Here is a 20,694-nt window from a genome sequence, read left to right as displayed (position 1 = left end):
CAAGCGACTCGGATAAAAAAAGAATTTCCCTTATCATAAATCAGACAGCACTCATTGATATGAGAAAAGTGCTCCTGTTTCTTAATGGATTGTTTATGGTAAGTTGTATAAACCCACAGAAATCAAACTCCCAATTTGATATCTTGAGCATCCACAGACGCAAATCACATACGATTTAGTTGAAATTTTCCACAATGACTTCTACTATGACTTGAAACCTTCATGCCTATTGTAATAGCACAGATGTCTGTCTAATAAACATCAGCACATTCGTTCAGCAATCTCTTTTTACTCCGAGTATCTCCATTTCTGATTCTTATTTGGAACCTTCTGTTAAAAACCCAGATATCGTCTTCTGCAAATACAGCATCCATCTCCCAATCCTCTCTACAAGAAAAGCGAAAATCTTGTCTCGAATTGTTCTCTGTGCAAGGCTGTCTGAGACCTTCCACAGTCTAACAACCACTGCTCTAGTATTCAGAAAGGAACTTTGGTCGTACCCACAATTTCATCTCATCAGAAATGGGATCGCTTTTTTCAAGAGGTTGAATCAATCGAGTTAAGTATGCCGTTGCTTTTTGCATTTCTTCATAATTTGTTTATTTCTCTTTCGAGTTGAGCTTAATGATCGAAGATTTTTATACCCATTATCATAGAATGTAGGGGGACACCATTCCGTTTGTAACACCATATGCAAATGCAAATTTGCCTATGATAATTTTTTCATTAAAGAACATTCTCACATAGCAATGGGTGCTGTCCGATTCAAGTTTTAAGCTCAGTGATAAGATGCCTCCTTTTTATAGCCAAGTTCGAACGGCGTAACACAGTGCGACATCTTTTTGGGGAGAAGTTTTTACATGACATAGTACCCCATAAGTGTCGCCACCATTAGGAGCGGTAACTACCGCTGAAAAAAATTATTTCGATGTTCGCACTAGGATTTGAGCTTAGGCGTTCAGCATCATGGGCGGACATTCTAACTTCTGCGCTACGGTGGCCTTCGGTGGGGTGGGGTGTCACCCCATAAAGAACATATATTCTTGATCATCTCGACTTTCTGAGTTGATCTAGACATGTCCGTCTGTGAAAATCCCAATTGAACGCGTAAAGCTAGTGGCTTGAAATTTTGCACAAATACTCTTTATTAATGTAGGAATGCAAACGGGCCATTTCTGATCAGATTTGGATGTAGCTTACATAGAAAGTGGTCCTCCGACTTGCTTTCTAGATCCCTTACAAGCCGTAAATATTTTCCGATAAGACTGAAATGTTGTGTTTTGAAATAGAAATCTGTTTTGACTTGTGCAAAGTATTTTGCAGGTCGGTGTATAACCTGATATAGCTCCCATATAACCCGATCATGACTGTTGACATATTAAGCCCCTGGAAGCTGTAATATTTGTCCGATTTAGCTTAACATTTGCACGTAGTGATCTGTTACGACGAAAAACCGTGACAAGTACGATTCAAATCGGTCTGTAACCCAATATAGCTCTCATATACACCGATCTCCAGATTTCACGTCTGAAGCGCCTGGAAGCCGCAATTTTTGTTCGATTTGGCTAAAACTTTGCACGTAGTGCTCTGTTACGACTTCCAACAACTGTGCCCAGGACGATTCAAATCGGTCTACGATTGCGGATTAAAAAGATAGTGTGAATCTTCACAGATTATTTGCATTTGTTTTGCACCTTGTCTAGCATGTTTACACCTTGACAATTTTCATGTTACATTCATACAATTTCAAAAATATTTTCAAATTCAAATATTGGTAATCCAGTCTAATGTGCACTGCAGCAAATAATGGAATTGACCTTCAAGTGCGATAACGTAGCCACTATTCTACACTACAATGGCTGGGAGAAATTAGGAACAGCAATCTTTCGATGAATTGATGGGAGCAAAAATATTCAACAATGAACAAGCGATTGTCAGAGTGTGTGTAAATAGGCCTGGACAATGGCATTTAATTCATCTATAATTGTATAACTAGGAATGGAAGTGATTAGTATCAGCACAGAGGTCCAATACAGCAGACTAAAATTAAAAACGGATTCACAATTTACTAAACGAAAATGTTCAAAACACCATTGGGGCGATTGGCAATAAGTTGTCTTCTATTTACCTTTTGTGTGATAAAAGTGGGTTAAATCGAAAATTGAAATTTAACAAAACAAAAATTGAAATGTCTTTCTAAATTCAGCTAAGCCAATGTGGAGTGATAAATACCCCAGTTATCAGTGACGATGCCAAAGAGGATTTCGAACGTGAGGCCCGTCTCGAAACCGAAGAGTTTTTGAATAACATATTTACAGCCCAAATCGAGTTCTTCAATAAACTAAAACAATCCTTGAAGTCAGACACAAAACGTTACAAAGATTTCGAATTGCTTGTGGAGAGGCTGGAATTGACCAAACAGGAGAAAGAGCTGGAGAAAAAGGATGTTATGTACTGGGAAACTTTTCAACAGGTAATGTAATAGATATAAAGCCCGCGCAGGAATATGTTGTTCGCCATTCAAAAGCTTTACTTCAATTTAGTTCAATAAGTCACCTTTGCTTCTTAACGAACCTACGGAAACGGGCATGAGTGATGAGGAATATCAAAAGGCTTTGACTGATAATGGTTTTAAAGAACTATTGAAAAACTTCTTTGCTGATGTGGCAGTGTATTTTTGGAAAATGGCCAAGGCCAGTGGTAAAGTAGTTGAAACCGCCATGGATGAATATCTAGAGCAAATGCAAAAATCCAAGAGTCTGATTTAGGCTATAAATAAGAATGGTATTAATTTTATATGTGTATAAATTAAATATAGATGTAAATAGATTTAAGTTTACTTTATGGAAAAATATAATTACGTAAGTAAATTTAATTTAAACAAATAATTTAAACTTCCATGAATTTTACATTGCATATGTAAATGCATGAAATTAGATTCACATACCACCACAAAAAACCGGCCAGCAACAAATAGCAAATTTGCATATAAATAACACAGTGAATCAAATTGTTCACAGTGGAAAAATTTAAAAACAAAATTTTATGATTTTTTAATTAAAACTAAACCATATAGAATTTTGATAATTTGCTAAATAAACATAAGAAATTGATACATTTACAAAAAAAATTATAAAAAAACCGGTACGGGATAACTGTGAGCAGCACACGGGTTGGTGTGGTATCAGTAGATAGTCTCGGACCGCACCAGCTCTTGGTTAAACACTGAGTTTTAATTCAACAACAAAATGTCTTTGTTTTTTGGAGTGAACGAATTCTTACAACAATTTACGTGCAAATACAAAAAATATTGCTAAAGATTAGCGCGTCTCCCTTGATCAAAGGTTTTACATAACGTTTGAAAGCCAAAAAATTGAAACTTCAACATACCCAGCAACAAATTTTCATAGAATTGGAAGCACCATGGAGCGCAATTGTTTCTTGCGCTGAAGCGCTAGTTTGAGAATTAGTTTATAAAATAATACTAACGCAGTCAATTATTCGGATGCAAAAAATTATAGTGCTGATACTGGCGCATTTTCGGTGCTCTAGAGTAAGCTGTAGCTTGCTTATCTGCATACATAGTTGCACTCCTGTATGGAAGCATTGTTTTTGTGTGTTTAGCACGGTCTTTAACGAACGACAGAACATGTATGGGGGGGCATACCAATCAAGACATTCCGTTTGTAACACCTCGAAACATATCCGCTTAAAATTTGACACAGATACTTCTAATCGTTGTAAGTCTTTGAGGATTTCAAATTGGCCATATTGGTTCAACTTTGCATATAGCCCCCCATATGAACCGAAACATCTCTAGAGGCTTAAATTTTCATCCGATTTATCTGAAATTTGGCAACAGGATTTGTGTTTTGACTTCCAACATCCGCGCCGAGTGTGTTCCGAATCAGCCCATATACTGATATGGCCCTCATGTAAACCGATCTCCGAATTTGATTTATTGGGCCCCTAGAAACCTCAATTTTCATCTAATTTGGCACAAGGACTTGTGTTTCAACTTCCAACATCCGTGCCAAGTACGATTGAAATCGGTGTATATGCTGATATAGCCTGCTATGACTTCTTCGGACCATAGAAACTGCAACCAATTCCAGTTTTGATTGTTGGAAAATAACTTAAATAAGTTAAAATAAGTTAATATGTGTAAGGACATTTTTAGCAGAATCCATGGAAGTGGGTTCCCAAGATTCGATTCGGCCAAACTTAGCACAATTTTACATATTAAACTTAGCATCTTTCAAAAATAGAAACATTTTAGGTACGCTGCTATTTTAAGGCTTTTTAGTGACTTTTATTAAGGTACAATGTTGTCCTTTTCCCAAACTCAATTTGTTATCATTCTAAGATATTTCTACCTTCATATTAAAATTGTTGTTTTTCAAAATAAGAGGATCAATTCTACGTTGACTGCGCGAATAAGGCGTGGGTTAGTGCAGAATTCCCGGTGGTCTAGTATTTCACAAAACAGGACTTGGTTTATCTTGCGGCTGAGATAGCATCACTAAAGATTGCTAATAGGAATACTGACTTGTCATTGCAGCGCCAGGTTTTTGACGTCGAGCTGGGTGCAGGGAGAATCAGACTTCTGTTGGAAGTGCGATGACGAGAAGGAGTTGGAGTTGGTCGAGCAACTGTTGTGTCACAGCCCCGCAATTGCGAGGAGAAGATACAGGATAATGGGTGAGCCTGGATTCTCTACAGGTTCTTAGCCCTCTTCGTATTCGTTAGTGATGTAGAGGCCTGAATTAGCTCACTAGATTATACTCTCCACGGTGAGTTTTTATACCCTCCGCCAAAGGATCATTTCGTTTGTAACACCTCGAAGTATTCGTCTAAGACACCATAAAGCATATATATTCTAGATCCTCGTGACATTTTAAGTCGATCTAGCCATGTCCGTCCGTCCGTCTGTCGAAGGAGTAAAGCTAGGCGCTTGAAAATTTTCACAAAAACTTCTTATTTGTGTCGTTTGGGTATGGGCTATATCTGTCCATATTTTGATATAGCTGTCATAACTGTACTTTTCCCAATGCATGTATTTTTGTGTAATGACAGATATTCTTTCTGTGACAAATTAAACTTCTTCTGTACTACACATCATTTTGTTCATCCGTTGGCAGTAGTAGTGATGGTTTCGCACGCTAAGACAATGGCAATGGCTCTCGCTGTTGCTCCGTGTGCCCAGGTTCGAATCCTGGCCGGGCTCTGCCGAATTTTTCATTTTTCCCGGTTAGGGCGAGATCATTTAAAGATGGATATATAGTACAAAAAGGAGTCCTGGGCAAACCCTAAAACTTTCGCTAATTATACTGACAGCTTGCCGAGAAGGTGTGTTTCCATCACAAATCTATCCTCCCTGTCTTACAAGTTTTAAGGTCTTAGGATCACCTTTTTTACGAGGAGATTGGTTTGTCCTGCATTAATTAGTCATCATAAAGATAAAAGGCGACATGTACTAAAAACCATATGGACTTAGGGTAAAAATAGAAATAGATTATGCTAAGTAATGAAAAAATGTTCGACGTTGATGGACCCGATAGTTTTTAGTATTGCTGGCGTGGTTTACGCAAGTAAAAAACGAAAGGATTAGGCCGAAATTTTGGGAGCAGTACGTCATGATTTGGGGAACTTTTTGCTTCATGCCAAGCTTCCCATGGCATGAATTATAACTAAAATCATTTTTAAGAATTAGGTAAAAATGTTGGAATTATCATTGTTGAAAAATGGTGCAAAATTAAGGGCCCGGACGCAATTGTTCAGCAGGATAATTCTACAATTAATGCTACTAAACCTTGGCTTTTTTCCAAAATACTGAACTTTTAAATAGGACCGCCCGCAGTTCTGAAATAAATCTATTAAGTTTTTACCAACGGAAAGCAGACGAATCTATTTACGCAGTAAAACATGCCATAAAAACCGCATAGGGTGAAATACCGACAGAAGTTATTCAAAACTTGATCCAGTCGATAACAAAATCATATTTTCGATGTTAAGCTATACAACGGAGGCTTAATCAATTACTAATTTAAAAAATTTTTTCAAACCTTTGTGAAATTTCGATTTTTTTAGATTGAAATATTTTTGTTTTTTTATGTAAAAAACTAATCAATTTAAAGTCTTGTTTATAAAAATATTTAATACGCTTATAAATAATAAAGAATATTAAATCAATTTCTTGCTTTTTCAGTTTTTTTCTCGTAGTCCTATGTTACCCGTCATGATACTGAAAGCTGTAATGACCTCCTTCTTTCCTTGTCTTCTCCCGATCCGGATCTTCCCATAGAATTTTCGTCGTCCTACCGACTGTTTCGCTGTTCCACAGTGTTACATAAGAGTTCGTTGCCCCCGACCTTAACTCGAACTACGTCGCCCCGAAAGGCTTCGGTTAACCAAGTTTATTGGCGGCAGTCCTCCGGTCTTCACTGCCAAATTGTCTGCTCTATCATTCCCAGTTACTCCGAGGGACCTGGCACTCAAACAATGCGGATCGTTCCATCTCAAAGAAGGCTTTAATCTTCTTACACTACAGGACTACTCGTGAACTTATCGTACTGGTATTTATTGCCCTGAAGGCCAGTTTACTGTCCTTAAAGATGTTCAAACTCGACGTTCTCGCATTAACACCACACCACCCCACCCATTCCGTGATCGTCCCGATCTCCGCCTGCAGGACTATACTATGGTCAGGCAGTCGAAAACAGATCTCAGTTCCTGGGTTCTCAACCAAGACCCCCAGATCCAATTCGATCGAAACGTTTTCCATTCCTTCCAGGTTTCCTATCTTCGCCTCGACAATACCACGATGAAGTGACCTGCCCCAATGCTCCATCCATTCTCCTATCGCCTTAAGCCACAGTGGCTGCCCTACACTTAATCGATATGTCTATGGGTCGAATATCTAGAATAGTGCCCTAGTGGGCCATTTCGAGCCTACTCGAACCCATACGAGTAGCCATAAAATGTCGTCCTGTGGCGAGCCCTGTGCTAGTTTTGCGACTATTTTGCCAAATGATGAGACTTTTCTCAAAATTGTGCGACTTTTTGTGCAATTTATGAGAGTGCATAAATTTAATTAGACGAGGTATGGGAATAGCTCAAAAACTTTTTAAGGGATAGAAATAGGCATACGAAACTTAACATGGTCAATTTTGAGATGTTTTCCAATAAGTATGCCAAATTTTTGGACCCTAGTTGGTTCAGATCCATGCTTGCCAAGCAGTCATTAAAGTGCTGATCGGCTTGGTTTTTATAAAGATAGAACCCGTGAAACCCTACAAATTACAAATTATTACTTTAATAGTAAAATTTGTTAATTGTTTTGTTTTATGTTGAGATGCTTGAAATAATGTTTTAAAAAAATTTATTTTCATTTGTTATGTTTATATTATTTTTGTGTAAGAAAATTATATAACAAAAACGTGCGACTTTTTTGAAAAAAAAACTACTTTTCAATGCAAACTTTTTACAAAAAAAAAAAATAAAAACATGTTGGAACTATTTCAAAATTCTCAACGGCTACGCAGATGGTCCGGCCAGATAGTCCGCCGCGTTCTATAGTAACGGCGGAAATATTTCATCAGGTCCGGGTGAATTAAATGGTTGGAAGTCTTCCTTTACCATAAATTCCGCAAAACAAAACAAAATTCCACAAAAGACTACGCAAAATTTTAGATAAATCAAACAAGTAAGAGCGTGCTAAGTTCGGCCGAGTCGAATCTTATATACCCTCCACCATCGCATCTGTCGTGTCCTTTGTGCAGTATATCTTTTTAGGCAAACAAGAAATAATGAATAGGGACAGAGGAAGAGGAGAAGGAGGAGCTAAATCAAGTTATAGTCCGATTCGGGGCTCAAGAAGCAAAATCGGGAGATCGGTTCATATGGAAGCTGTAGATCGATTCTGACCATATTGCCCACGTATGTTGACCATATTGCCCAGTTGTACAAAATGTATGCCAAATTGGATGAGAACTGCGCTCTCTAGAGACTCAAGAAGTCAAGATCCCAGATCGGTTTATATGGCAGCTATATCAGGCTTTGTACCAAACTCCGCACAAATATTGGAAGCGATACCAAAACACCACGTGCAAAATTACAGCCAAATCGGATAAGAATTGCGCTTTCTAAAAGCTCAAGAAGTCAAGATCCAAGATCGGTTTATATGGCAGCTATATCAGGTTATGAACCGATTCGAACCATACCTAGCACCGTTGTTGAAAGTGATATCAAAACACCACGTGCAAAATTTCAGTCAAATCGGACGAGAATTGCGCCAAGAAGTCAAGACCTAAGATCGGTTTATATGGCAGCTATATCAAAACATAGACCGATTTGGCCCATTTACAATCCCAACCGACCTACACTAATAAGAAGTATTTGTGCAAAATTTCAAGCGGCTAGCTTTACTACTTCAAAAGTTAGCGTGCTTTCGACAGACAGACGGACGGACGGACAGACAGATGGACGAAATTAGTATACCCTCATCCTATGGTGGAGGGTATAAAATAGTTGTGCCGTCCAGGATCTCAAGAAATCCAATTGGGTAGATCCGATCATTACGGCAGCAATATCAGGATAATTGCACCCTTTATGGGCTCAAGAAGTCAAATTCGGAGGTCGGTTTGTTTGGTATCTTCCATACATCTAAACATGAACCGATTTGGTACCCAGTGAACCAAATCTCGGACATCAGAAATTTCTGTAAAAATTTTTAACTTTTCCAACAAGATCTTACCGAAATCGTTCCGAATTATGTTTGATTTTCTGAGGGATTTTTCCCAAAGTTCTGAACAATTTCTAAACACCTTGTCGTAGGAGCTTTTTTTTAAATTTTTACGACAGTTCGAAAAGAATTCTCAACGATTTCTGGAGTGCTTGTCTGTAGAATTTTTTTCCGACAGTTCTAGAAGAATTCTGAACGATTTCTGAGCGTCCTGTCGTATGGTTGTTTTTTTTTAATTTTTCTTCCGGCAGATCGGAAGAATTCTGAACGATGTCTGATCTCGTCTAGCGAATGTTTTTGTCTATTTTGTGCTTGCTTACTTGCATATTTTTGTTTGTGAACCATTGGATGCTACCGTAGCACAGTGGTTAGCATGCTCGCCTATGACACTCAGTACCTGGCTTCGAATTCCTGGCGAGAATATCAGAAAAAATGTTCAGTCATTTTTTCCATGCTGGTGACATTTGTGAGAAACTATGCCTGTAAAAATTTCTCCCGTTCAGCCTCGGCTATAAAAAGGAAATTCCTAATGGAATGTTCAAGAGACAAAAAATACTGTAAGAATTTTCTCAGAATTGATTAGAATTCGATAAGACAAGTCGGAAAGTACATCGGAATTCTACAAATTTTATTGTCCGAAAAAATTTAAATTGATACGACAAGTCGGAAAACAAATCCGTATTCATTAAGACTTAACAACGGACTTCAAAATGTACTTCCGAATTTCCCATAATTTTGGTTCAGAATTCGGTGTTAAGTGTCGGCAAAAACATTAGATTTTCATTCTGAAATCGTGTCAACCATTCCATATATTTTCCGTTAAGAATTCGGACAGATTTCGGATGAATCTTCCGACTTTCGTACAGACTTCTGACCAAATTCTGAACGTTTGGTTCACTGGGGTGACGACAACCGACACACAGACGGGCATCGTCAATCTTACGACGATCCGAATTTCCCATAATTTTGGTTTAGAATTCTGTCAGAAACATCGGCAGAAACATCAGATTTCCCTCCGACATTTTGTTCCGAAGTCGAGTCAATCACTCCATATAAAGTCATCTGACCGAATTCTGAACGTTGCGTTCACTGGGATGCCACGCTGGGGCGCCTATCTATGTATTTGTGAGTATCATTTTCAGTTTTGGTGCCCAGCGTCTATCTTTCAGTTATAACAGCATAATTTAACAGGACAATTACATGATGTGACTTCAATCACGCATCATTCGGTCGGCCTGTGCAGCTCTTTAATGTGTACGCTGTTTACGGATTCTATGCTACGATCTACGATCTACGTAAAACTTTGCATGTTATGTAACCAATCGTCTTATTTCATATTTTGCTTTTTGGGATCCAACGGAAAAATTGAAGGATACGCAATTCTCTGCTTGCAAAAACGAATCTTCTTTATAACGTGCGACAGTCTAATGTACTTTTTAAATACCGAATTTCTATACAAACATTTTTAAACAGTTTAAAAAATGTTATATTTTTCGAACTAAGTCTAACTGTAGGACATTATCATTTACACCTCACTCTCTTCCTAAACCACTGCTAATAGCTTCAGTCATTTCTCTACAAAGCTAAACTTGCACATAAATTTCTGTACATTTTATAGCCTTTTTATCAAATTTTCAATGTACCATAAATAGACCAAGCATATCCATTCGCTCAACAAAATAAATTGTAAAGCAGAAAAAACGAAATGTTAAAAAATAATATTTTATGGCTTTATAGTCACTGACAACAGAAAATGGCGAATGAAGGCCAAGGGAACCCCGGGTGTTGGTGGTAAATGTTTGATAGTTTACAGGAGATGAACGAACACGGTAGAATCCTAAAAGGACCTTAGCATAGAGAGTATGCCAGCCACAGAATTTTGGTCTGCCTGTTGTATTGCTTAAATGTATAAAATACAACTTTTATGTTTTCAATTCATTGAAATATGTTTTTTTTTTCTTTCCTTATTTTTTTGAATAATATTTATGTGTATGTACCTTGAATTGCAGATTGGAAAATGCAAGCCATATAACATATAGTCAACCCCACATTCAAAGCAATTAATATAATTGAAGTGGGATCTGGCTTAGGATGGAAGTTTGGTAAATGAATGATGAAATCCACCTGGCAAGAAAATAAAAGCAAACTAAGGTTACGTATAATACAAGGTACTTAGTTTAGGAGCTGGCCAAATTGAATGGTCACTGCGAAATGAACAAAAACAAGGGGAGGCGGTTGGTTGGTGGTCCATTGTTGAAAGCTTCTAATTGAAGAGAAGCAATTTATTTTAGAGCTTGTGCAACGAATCGAATAAATAATATGAAATGTTAAATTTAATTTAGTGGAAAAATGTGGTAAACGGCATTGGGTGCTAATGAATTATAAAAACCAATCTTCAGCCACAGAACTATGATATGAATAATGTTGCAAAACAAAAAGCCCTAAAGTATGCAATGGTAAATTCATCACATCAAATGAAATGTTTGGTACAAAGAAAACATTCAAAATGAAACACTAAAAAATAATCCTTTACGTATCGTTGCAAATGCAAATTTTGCCCATGAACCTTCCACTAAGGAACAGGGGCAAAGTTCTCACAATCAATGAGTGCAGTCCAATTCAAGTTTTAAGTCCAATGATAAGGACCTCTTTTTAATAGCCGAGTCCGAACGGCGTGCCGCAGTGCGACACCTCTTTGGAGAGAAATTCTACAAAGCATAGTATCTCACAAATGTTGCCAGCATTAGGAGGGAAAAACCACCGCTGCAAATATCATCCGTTGGTCTCGCCAGCATTCGAACCCAGGCGTGCAGTGTCTTAGGCGGACATGCTTATCTCTGCGCTTACGTATCATTAGCTTAGTATAAAAAGGGTCTGACTCATTTTTTTGTTTCTTTACAGGAAAAAGAAAAAAACTTTAAATCTGTTAAATTTTAGATAAAAATTGAGTTGGATTATTTTTTAAAAACTTTAAAACGTTTCTACCGCATTCGACGTCTGCAGGTATATTCAATCAATTTATTTTTGCTGCATAGACATAACAATAAACGTCTATGGTAACGATTGCAACAATGGAGCTGATGTCTAACGGCACTCTAAGAGAACACACACCAATAAAATCCCCCAGATGGTAATAATTTTGCATACAAAAATTGGATGGTTTAAAATGTGGTGAGGCTGCAGACCATCTACACGTACAGCTCTCTCACTCAAAGCCGAAGCTTTGGGTTTTTTCCATGCGGTATACCATATAAAAGTCCTACAGGAGATTCACACATTTCTCGCATGGAAATCAAGGTAAGTAATGGTGGATGCCATTTACCTGCTAACAATACAATCTACCATCGCCAATCGCTATTGATGTATGTTTTCGGGCAAACACAGAAAAGGAGGTGTCATGTTTGAATTTAAATTTAGAATGGTCACCCGTGGGCAAAAGGATTCCTCTGTTTGTGGCACAGGATAATTTATGGCAGTATAGAAAATAAGAGACTGTCACACGTTAGAGGGTGTCGAAAAACGAAATATATAAATAAAATAGCTGTAAAGTAAACGAATTTAAAGCATTTTAACGATTTACACATCTATTTATAGAGTCTAGTGAGAAAAAGAAGTTCTTATGCAAAATTTCAAGCGGGTAGCTTTACTCCTTCGAATGTTGGCGTGCTTTCGACAAACGGAAGGTCATGGCTAAATAGACTTAAAATGTCATGAAGGTCAAGAATATATATACTTTATAGGACGTTATACGAATATTTCGAGGTGTTACGAACGGAATGATGAAATGAGTATACCCCCTCCTATGATGGAGGGTAAAAAACTGCTATCGATACGAATTTGTGACTCACTAGAAAGGTCTTTGGAGGGAGAGAGCGAAACTGACATCAACCATAAATTCCCCAAGCAAACATGTAGGCCGATCACTAAAATGTGGAAATCGGAAAAGGTATTTCGAAAAAGTGATGAATCTTAAACGAAAGTTTGAGGACAATGGTCTCACAGAAAAAATATTTATATAAATTTAAACAATTAAACACGGTATTCATTAATAAAAACATTTGCAACAGAGTGATTAATTGCTTCGATCATTTTCTAACATTGAAATTCTGGTTTGCATTGAATCATGACATGTAACTGGTAAAAAAGAAGTATGTTTGACAAATTTTTAATTGCACAAATTAAAATTGTTATTTAATAGCATAAACGGTATGTATCTGTTTCTGTAATAAGCAAGACCATATTGTGCAAGATTTCTTGCTTTTCTCCCACACAATCGCATTATCATTTTCTGCATCTCTGATGTAATTCAAGAAAGCATGTGACTAGACGAAAAAATTTGGCAAAATAAAATTAACTCTAGAATATATTACTCTAGAATATGTATTTCTGCAGAAAACTCAGTATTTTTAAATTAAATAAATTTATAGTGCGAATTGGTGCAGTGCAAACAGAAAAATCCCAGATGTTAAAATACAAATGAACAAATTGCATATATACGAACGCAAGCGAAATGGAGAACATTGTTTTAATAATATAAAGTATTGGCACATATTGATATTATCCTATTTCATTTGTATAGTTAATTATCCATTTATAAATGAGGCTTCTTAATATTGACAATCAGAAACAAAACTTCCTGACTGCATCCCTTCTTTATGTCGATCAATAATTCGAGATATTATACTCGAAATGTTGAGGTTAGCATTCATTACGATTTATTTCCAAATAAAAATGATTCCATTACTCTACCCATAATTTACAGAGGCGACGTGTGTGAGGAGACGACAAGGGAGAAAATACCTATGTAAATACCAACGAATTCCATCTACCCATACACATTGTCCTTTTAATTACTTTGGTTTGACGCTATTTCAAATAAGATAATGACAGCAGTAAAACAAAAGGCAATCACGGTAGCTTTATGTATACATACTTTGTAATACCATTAAAATTATTTCCTTTTGTAAAAATCTTGGACAAATATTTTAATGCAATGCAAAATATTTAATTTTTATACGCAATTAATCATCTGATGAAAAACAAATATCTGCAGAAAATACATAAATTATTTATTTTCATGAAGTCAGTTAAATATTATTTTGAAGGAACAAAATATGTTCAAATAAATTGGTTTGTTGAGTTGATAACCGCTTTATTTTAATTTCTCAGATTGTCATTAACACAAATGTCAAAACACAAAATCGTTTATTAATAATCAAAAATTCTTTTTAGGACCAATTCCAACAAAATTTTTAATGTTTTTTCTTTTTTTTTTTGGGAAATTGCGGACCTTTCATTGTTTCCTGAATTTTTTGTTGATATTTTATGGTAAACTAAAAACACAACTGTCAAACAAATTTTGTTTTCGGGTGGTACAAAGTTGAAAGTAGAATAAAAGTCGTAAACAATTTTATATTACATCCCGCCTTTTCAACCTAACCTAACATCTCATCTTTAAATTTGGGGGGTTCATAACGTAAAATTTAAATTTTCATCAATTCGATAATTTATGCTTTTAAACCAATTGCAAATTGTTGTTTATATGTTCAAAAATTCTGCAGGGTTTCCTTCAGAATTTTAGCACTTTTAATTTAAAATTATAAGACAGTGTTTGGTAATATCAAAAAAACTTGTCTCTCAGGCTGAACCCCAAATAAATCACGATAGAAAAAAGTCTGCTGATAAAAGCAAACACTGTCTACTGACTATTAGCAGTTAATTTTGCTTCTATTACGTCAGTAGTTCTGCTGTTATAGCAAAAAAATAGCAGGCTGCCTGTTAAAAACTCTATTTTTTGCTGATAAAGTCCGTTGCACAATGTTGTAGGGGAGTTGTGAAAATAGAATAAAATCAAATTATTGGGTTGCCCAAAAAGTAATTGCGGATTTTTTAAAAGAAAGTAAATGCATTTTTTATAAAACTTAGAATGAACTTTAATCAAATACACTTTTTTTACACTTTTTTTCTAAAGCAAGCTAAAAGTAATAGCTGATAACTGACAGAAGAAAGAATGCAATTACAGAGTCACAAGCTGTGAAAAAATTTGTCAACGCCGACTATATGAAAAATCCGCAATTGCTTTTTGGGCAACCCAATAGAATGGAAAAAAAAATAATAAAGTTAAATAAAATAAGTGGAGCAAAAAATAAAACAACTGAGTGAAATACTATATGCGAAATTTGATACAATACAATTGATGTGTTTCATTTTAGTTCTATCGAGTGCAAGTCAGATGTTCTGGATAGAATATCAGTACAAAGTTGTGCTAGTAAGTTATCCTATTTTCAGCATGCAAAAACTGTTGTGTTAGCATATTTTTTTTTTCTTTATTTAAGTATATAGATAATAAATACCCTTACAGACTAATAATAATATATTTACAAATGTATTAACCTAAGAATTTAAAAATAATATAATTTTAATTTTTAAACTCTCTCGATTCTCAGATAGATCTATTATATCTTTCAATTGATTAAATTGATAACATAGGTGCCGAAAAGTATCATTATTGGTGATCATAGTTGGTTTTATAATAAGAAATTTTCAAAAGATCAAAATATCTGGTAAAGAGAATTCGACTCAAAAGAAAGCAGAAATCTATTTGACCATGAATTAATTTAATTAAAAAATGTAATGTTCAGCATGGTTCTACGACTTTTTAATGTAGGAAGCATTATAATCTTTAATAGGTACTCATACAAAGGTAATGACATTCTGTCCCACCCATTTCGACGGACACAAAATAATAGAAATTGTTTTTAAACCGATTCTATCAAAACAGAATGAATATTGTAGTGTGGATCCCGTACCACTGAACCGTACTCGAGATTACTTCTAACTAGTGACGTATATAAGTTTTTCGTCACAGAGAAATCATTAAGTTCTTTATTCCAGCGTTTTATGAAGCCAAGAGCACTGCGTGCTTTGTTTACAACCATTGACATGTGTTGACGGAAGTTTAAGCGTTTCTCGTTGATCTGAAGATCTTTACATCATCTGCATACAGCAAAATATTCGAGTGCTTTGAAGTAAAAGGGAGATCGTTTATGAACAAACAAAACAGCACAGGGCCCATATGACTACCCTGTGGAACACCTGAAGAGACAACAATTGATTTAGAAACTGCAGTACCAAACTCAACTCTTTGAGTACGTCCAGTCAGATATGATCTGATCCACTTTAGTAAAGATGGACTGAAACCAATAAGATCTATTTTTCTTAACAGAAGGTTGTGGTTGGCTTTATCAAATGCTTTACTAAAATCGGTATATATAGTATCCGTTTGGTGGCGTTCCCTAAAGCCATCGTTGACCAAACAAGTAAATTCTAAAATATTTGTTATCGTCGATTTCGATTTCCGGAACCCATGTTGGTAGGGAGACAATATAGAAGAGACTTGATGTGAAATAGTGTCAGTCAGAATTTTCTCTAATAGCTTCGAAATAGCATTCAAAATTGAAATTCCCCTGTAATTAGAAACCTCATTGCGATTTCCGGCTTTAAATAACGGCCTTATTCCGGCAGATAACCATGCTTTAATGAACTGTTGAAAAGTGTACAAAGGGGATACGAAAGTTCGAGAGTGCAATGCTTTTGCTTTTTTGAATAACAAATTTCGTTGATTGTAGGTACAAAAAAAAAACTTAACCATATCATTTTATGGAACAATCAGGAATATAGTTTGAATTGATGGTGGAAGTCGCAATGTCAGGCTATGATCTATATTGATTATACAGTAACACATCGATTAACGTCGTCTCGGTTAACATCGTTTCGAATTACATCGTAAAAAAATTCTTCCTAATAACTTCGATTTATGTTCTCTCAGTCGTTTCAAAGTAAAACGCTCGATGTGCTTTTTCGGTTGTACTCGTTGTTTATTTCGGGAAATTTCAATGTTGGTCAATGTGCGCGTCTATTAATAGTCTTTTATTATTTGGCTTCTCGAAATTCACGGAAATACCAATTTTGGTCGATGTGCCGGTTTGCTTATTTGGTGAGAAGGCTTTTACGGGAAAAATTAAAAAAAAAACAAAATTTTCCAGTCCCATTCACGATCAAATTTCTGATCATGAGGGAAGCAAGCACCATTAATACGGCCTGCATTGGATGCAGTTGTGTCGCAACAGAGAATTTTCCCATTGTCGTCAAGATTCCAATCGTCAATCGCTTTACAAATCAATTGGGCTTGTTCACAGAAGAATCGTTCAATTTCATCGATGTCTATCAGGCTTCATCTGCGTTTGTAAGAACATTCTGTCGCCATTATGTGCATAATCAAACAAATTTTGTAAATTTCTTACCAACGTCGTTCTTGACGTTGCAATCGTTCAAAAAAACTAAGTTTTCCAGTCCCATTCACGATTAAGTTTCTGTTCAAGAAGGAAGCAAGCACCACTAATACGACCTGTATTGGAAGCAGTTGTATCGCAAAAGAGAATTTTCACTTGGCCGTCAAGATTCCGATCGCCTCCCGCTTTACAAATCGTAGAAAACAAAAGGAGGTCTGTTGGGCTACATCTGTCGCCGTTATGTGCACAATCAATCCAATTTTGTAAATTTCTTACTAACGTCTAGTTCTTGACGTTACTAACGTTGAAATTTGTTTTCCGTTTACATTTTTTTTGTTAATTTTTCCATCTTTTGCTTGGTCTGATTAACTTCTAAACTGAATTTGTAACGGATTTTGTAAATATTTTAGGGTTTTCCCAAAAAATAATGCACTCACGAATGGTTAGATTTGCGTTTTCATTTAAAATTTAAATACACTACGCGCATATAATGAAATAGAACGGCTAGTACTTCGCCATTAGAGGGAAGCTTTGATCCATAATTTGATGCTTTGGATGCACAATTAAAAATATTTCCGTGTTTAAACTACGTAACTCCATTCAACTGTTAACTGAACGATCAGTTATATTGTTTCTGTGAAATTAGACTATTTATTTTTTTTTCATAGTGTTTAAACTTTAATTACTAGGATCATATGAGTGAAAATCGGGCCATACTATTGTATATACGGAGGTTATATCGCATCTGAACCGATTTTAATAAAATTGAGCGGAGGTGTGAAAATATTTAAGAAAACAATCGTTACCAAATCAATACTCAAGTAACCAACAAACATTTCAGCAACCTATGCAAGGCCCAAGTCAAAACCCTCAAGCAAAAAGTTATTTCATGGCAATAAATCGCCAAAATCAGAATTCTACTTATGGAGAAAACTCAATATTAAGTGTAATATAAACTAACATGGAAAAAATCAACCAACGCTTAGATTTCCCAGCTAAAGGAAACGAAATATTAATTGAAGAATTAAGCGCTATAGTTAGTAATTCAATAAATTCTAATAAACAATAATGGCTTCTCTACGAATTGCTACATGGAATTGCAATGGTCTATTTAGCCGATTAGACGAAATTTAATGTTTTCTATACGATGGAAAAATTGATATACTTCTCATATTAGAACTATCTAACTAAAAGCTCGTTTGCAACTATAAAAGGTTATAAGATTACATAGGAGGTGCCTCGGTCATAATAAAAGGAATTATTTCTTAAACACCAAGAAGAACAACAGATTGAGAACGAGACGTTTTAAATAGCTCGCATATCAGTTCAGCTAAAACTAAATAAAAATGTCAAAATTTGCGCATTAAATTCCGCTCCAAGGAACAATATTAAAAGTGAGCAATATTTAGAAATTTTAAAACAGTTAAAAGACCATTTCATTCTGGTTGGCGACTTTAATAGCAAAAATAAACTCTGGGGGTTCAAGACTCACTTCTTCTAAAGGCTATGAACTATACAAGGTATGTAGATCTTAATTGCGAGATGTACTCTGGAAACCAACCAATTTATTGGCTATCAAAGGAAATGCCGGCTTGATCGATTTTTTCGTCACAAAAAATTTTCCTAAAAATGACGTCTTTATTGATCTTTCTGCTATAATACTAACAGTGAAACCTCCAAATTACATCACAAATAAAACTGGCACTTTTCAAACATATTCTTTCGGAGAAAAAACATTTAAATACTAGTCTCAAGACTGCAGCCGATATCGTTGAAGAAAATGCAGAATTTATTTAAGGCATACATGCATGGGAAAACACTTTCACCCCAAATATAAATAAAATACTACATACACCGACGTATACAAAAGACTTCGGAGTTTTATTATCAAAGAAAAGAAAAGCTTGAAAGAAATGGCAAAGAAAGAGAACAGCAGAAAATAAAGCGATCATAAATCGACTTGTTATTGAGCTTAAGAAGTTAACAACTGAATCCAAAAATAAAAATATGTCCTCGTACTTAGAAAACCAAAACAACTAACTATAGTTTGTGGAAAACAACAAAGCAATTCAATCAAACATTACCCAAAATACCTCTAACCCAGAGCACGAATGGAACATGGATTCGAAAAGCCGACTAAAAAGCTGAATTGTTTACAGATCATTTCTACAATTTATTTAAACAACTGGAAAAGATGCTCAGTAATGAAGATATCAGTTAAGTCATATCAAACCAGATGTCCGTGGAGATATAGTTAACTTTAACTCGCAGAGGCACAAACCCATTTAATTAGTAGCACGCTGTTACCAGTTTAGCAGAGCTATGCTAACAATTTAACAGGAAAGATCTAAAAATAAAATCAAGAAAAATAGTGAAAAAATCAGAAGAAACGACAACAAGAGCACTAAAAGGACCACAAACATTGCGAATGTTGTAGAAAATTATCTAACAAAGTAAAAAATGCATAAGGGTCAAATTTATAACACCAAAAAGTCCAAAGCGAAAAGTGGAAAAACTAAGAGTGGGCCATTTTGTTAATTCTAACTTTAGCTTTAAATGCCAATTATCTCAAATACTGTAGACTTTTTGGATATTTTGCTTTTTGATTTATATCCTAGGTATCAAGAGCTTCCTTCACTATAAGTGGGTACCAAACCTCTAAAAAGTTTTTATAAATTTTTTTTTATTACAAACGCTTGTTTTCGACTGTGGTATGTCCCGCTTGAATGGAAAGTAGCTGAAGTTATTATAATACCGAAACTCGGCATACCAGACCATCAAATTAAATAGTACAGACCTATATCTCTACTACCTGTAATGTCCAAAACATTCGAAAAATTGCTAATAGAAAGAATTCTGCTACTTATAGCAAGTAGACATCTCATCCCCAGCCATCAATTGGGCTTTCGCACTTCATATTCTACAATTCAACAGGTTAACCGCGTCGTTAATGTAGCAGAAAAAGCTATTAAAAATAAGGGCGTTTGCTCAACAGTATTTTTGGATGTAGGGCAAACCTTCGACAAAGTTTGGCATGAGGGACTTCTATCCAAATTACATAATGATTTACCAATCGAGTATTATCAGGTGTTCCCAAAGGGTGTGTCTTAGGTTTAATACTATACCTCATAGATATTCCAATATCTCCTCATGCAACCATAGAAACTTTTGCCGATGATACCGCAGTTTTAGCCACTGCGGATAACGAAGTAGAAGCAACTTACAAGCCCCATACGAATTTTACTAACATTTTACACTGTATGAAGAAAGGGGAGTCCACGCACATTGTATTTACAAACAAGAATATCCTTCAAACCCAACTTAATCTAAATGGCACAGTGGTATCATTCGTAAATAAAGCTAAATATCATATCCCTCGACACAAAAATAAAGAGGAAAAAACATGTCACAACGAAGAACAAAAAATTGAAATAAAAGTTAGTTAAGTTTGTAAATACAATTTGTACATTGTATTTACAAACAAGAATATCCTTCAAACCCAACTTAATCTAAATGGCACAGTGGTATCATTCGTAAATAAAGCTAAATATCATATCCCTCGACACAAAAATAAAGAGGAAAAAACATGTCACAACGAAGAACAAAAAATTGAAATAAAAGTTAGTTAAGTATATTTGTTATTAGGGGATAATAGCGTAT

The 20,694-nt window shown here is 35.5% G+C and overlaps 2 protein-coding genes across 4 annotated transcripts in view; one reads left to right on the top strand and one right to left on the bottom strand.

Moving 5' to 3' along the window:
* Positions 1 to 20,694, bottom strand: part of LOC131995710 (zinc finger protein 492-like) — a 493,860-nt gene that overhangs the window by 281,379 nt on the left and 191,787 nt on the right. The gene's annotated exons all lie outside the window — the stretch shown is intronic.
* LOC131995711 (uncharacterized) lies at positions 1,993 to 2,829 on the top strand. The gene is made up of 3 exons (XM_059364643.1): positions 1,993 to 2,144; positions 2,207 to 2,473; positions 2,544 to 2,829. The coding sequence occupies exons 1-3, from the start codon at positions 2,079 to 2,081 to the stop codon at positions 2,766 to 2,768; spliced, it is 558 nt and encodes a 185-aa protein (XP_059220626.1). The 5' UTR covers positions 1,993 to 2,078; the 3' UTR covers positions 2,769 to 2,829.

Source organism: Stomoxys calcitrans, chromosome 3, assembly GCF_963082655.1.
Source record: "Stomoxys calcitrans chromosome 3, idStoCalc2.1, whole genome shotgun sequence".
In the NCBI taxonomy this organism is placed as follows: Eukaryota; Metazoa; Arthropoda; class Insecta; order Diptera; family Muscidae; genus Stomoxys; species Stomoxys calcitrans.
The sequence above is the reverse complement of the archived record's forward strand: the minus strand, read 5'-3'. Positions and strand labels throughout refer to the sequence as shown.

What these genes read in the sequence shown, in the direction of transcription:
- LOC131995711 (XM_059364643.1), top strand. Translation starts at nt 2,079, where the DNA reads ATGTTCAAAACACCATTGGGGCGATTGGCAATAAGTTGTCTTCTATTT. An exon ending in TTACCTTTTGTGTGATAAAA is followed by an intron (nt 2,145 to 2,206) that starts GTGGGTTAAATC and finishes TTCTAAATTCAG; the next exon opens with CTAAGCCAATGTGGAGTGAT. An exon ending in ACTGGGAAACTTTTCAACAG is followed by an intron (nt 2,474 to 2,543) that starts GTAATGTAATAG and finishes ACTTCAATTTAG; the next exon opens with TTCAATAAGTCACCTTTGCT.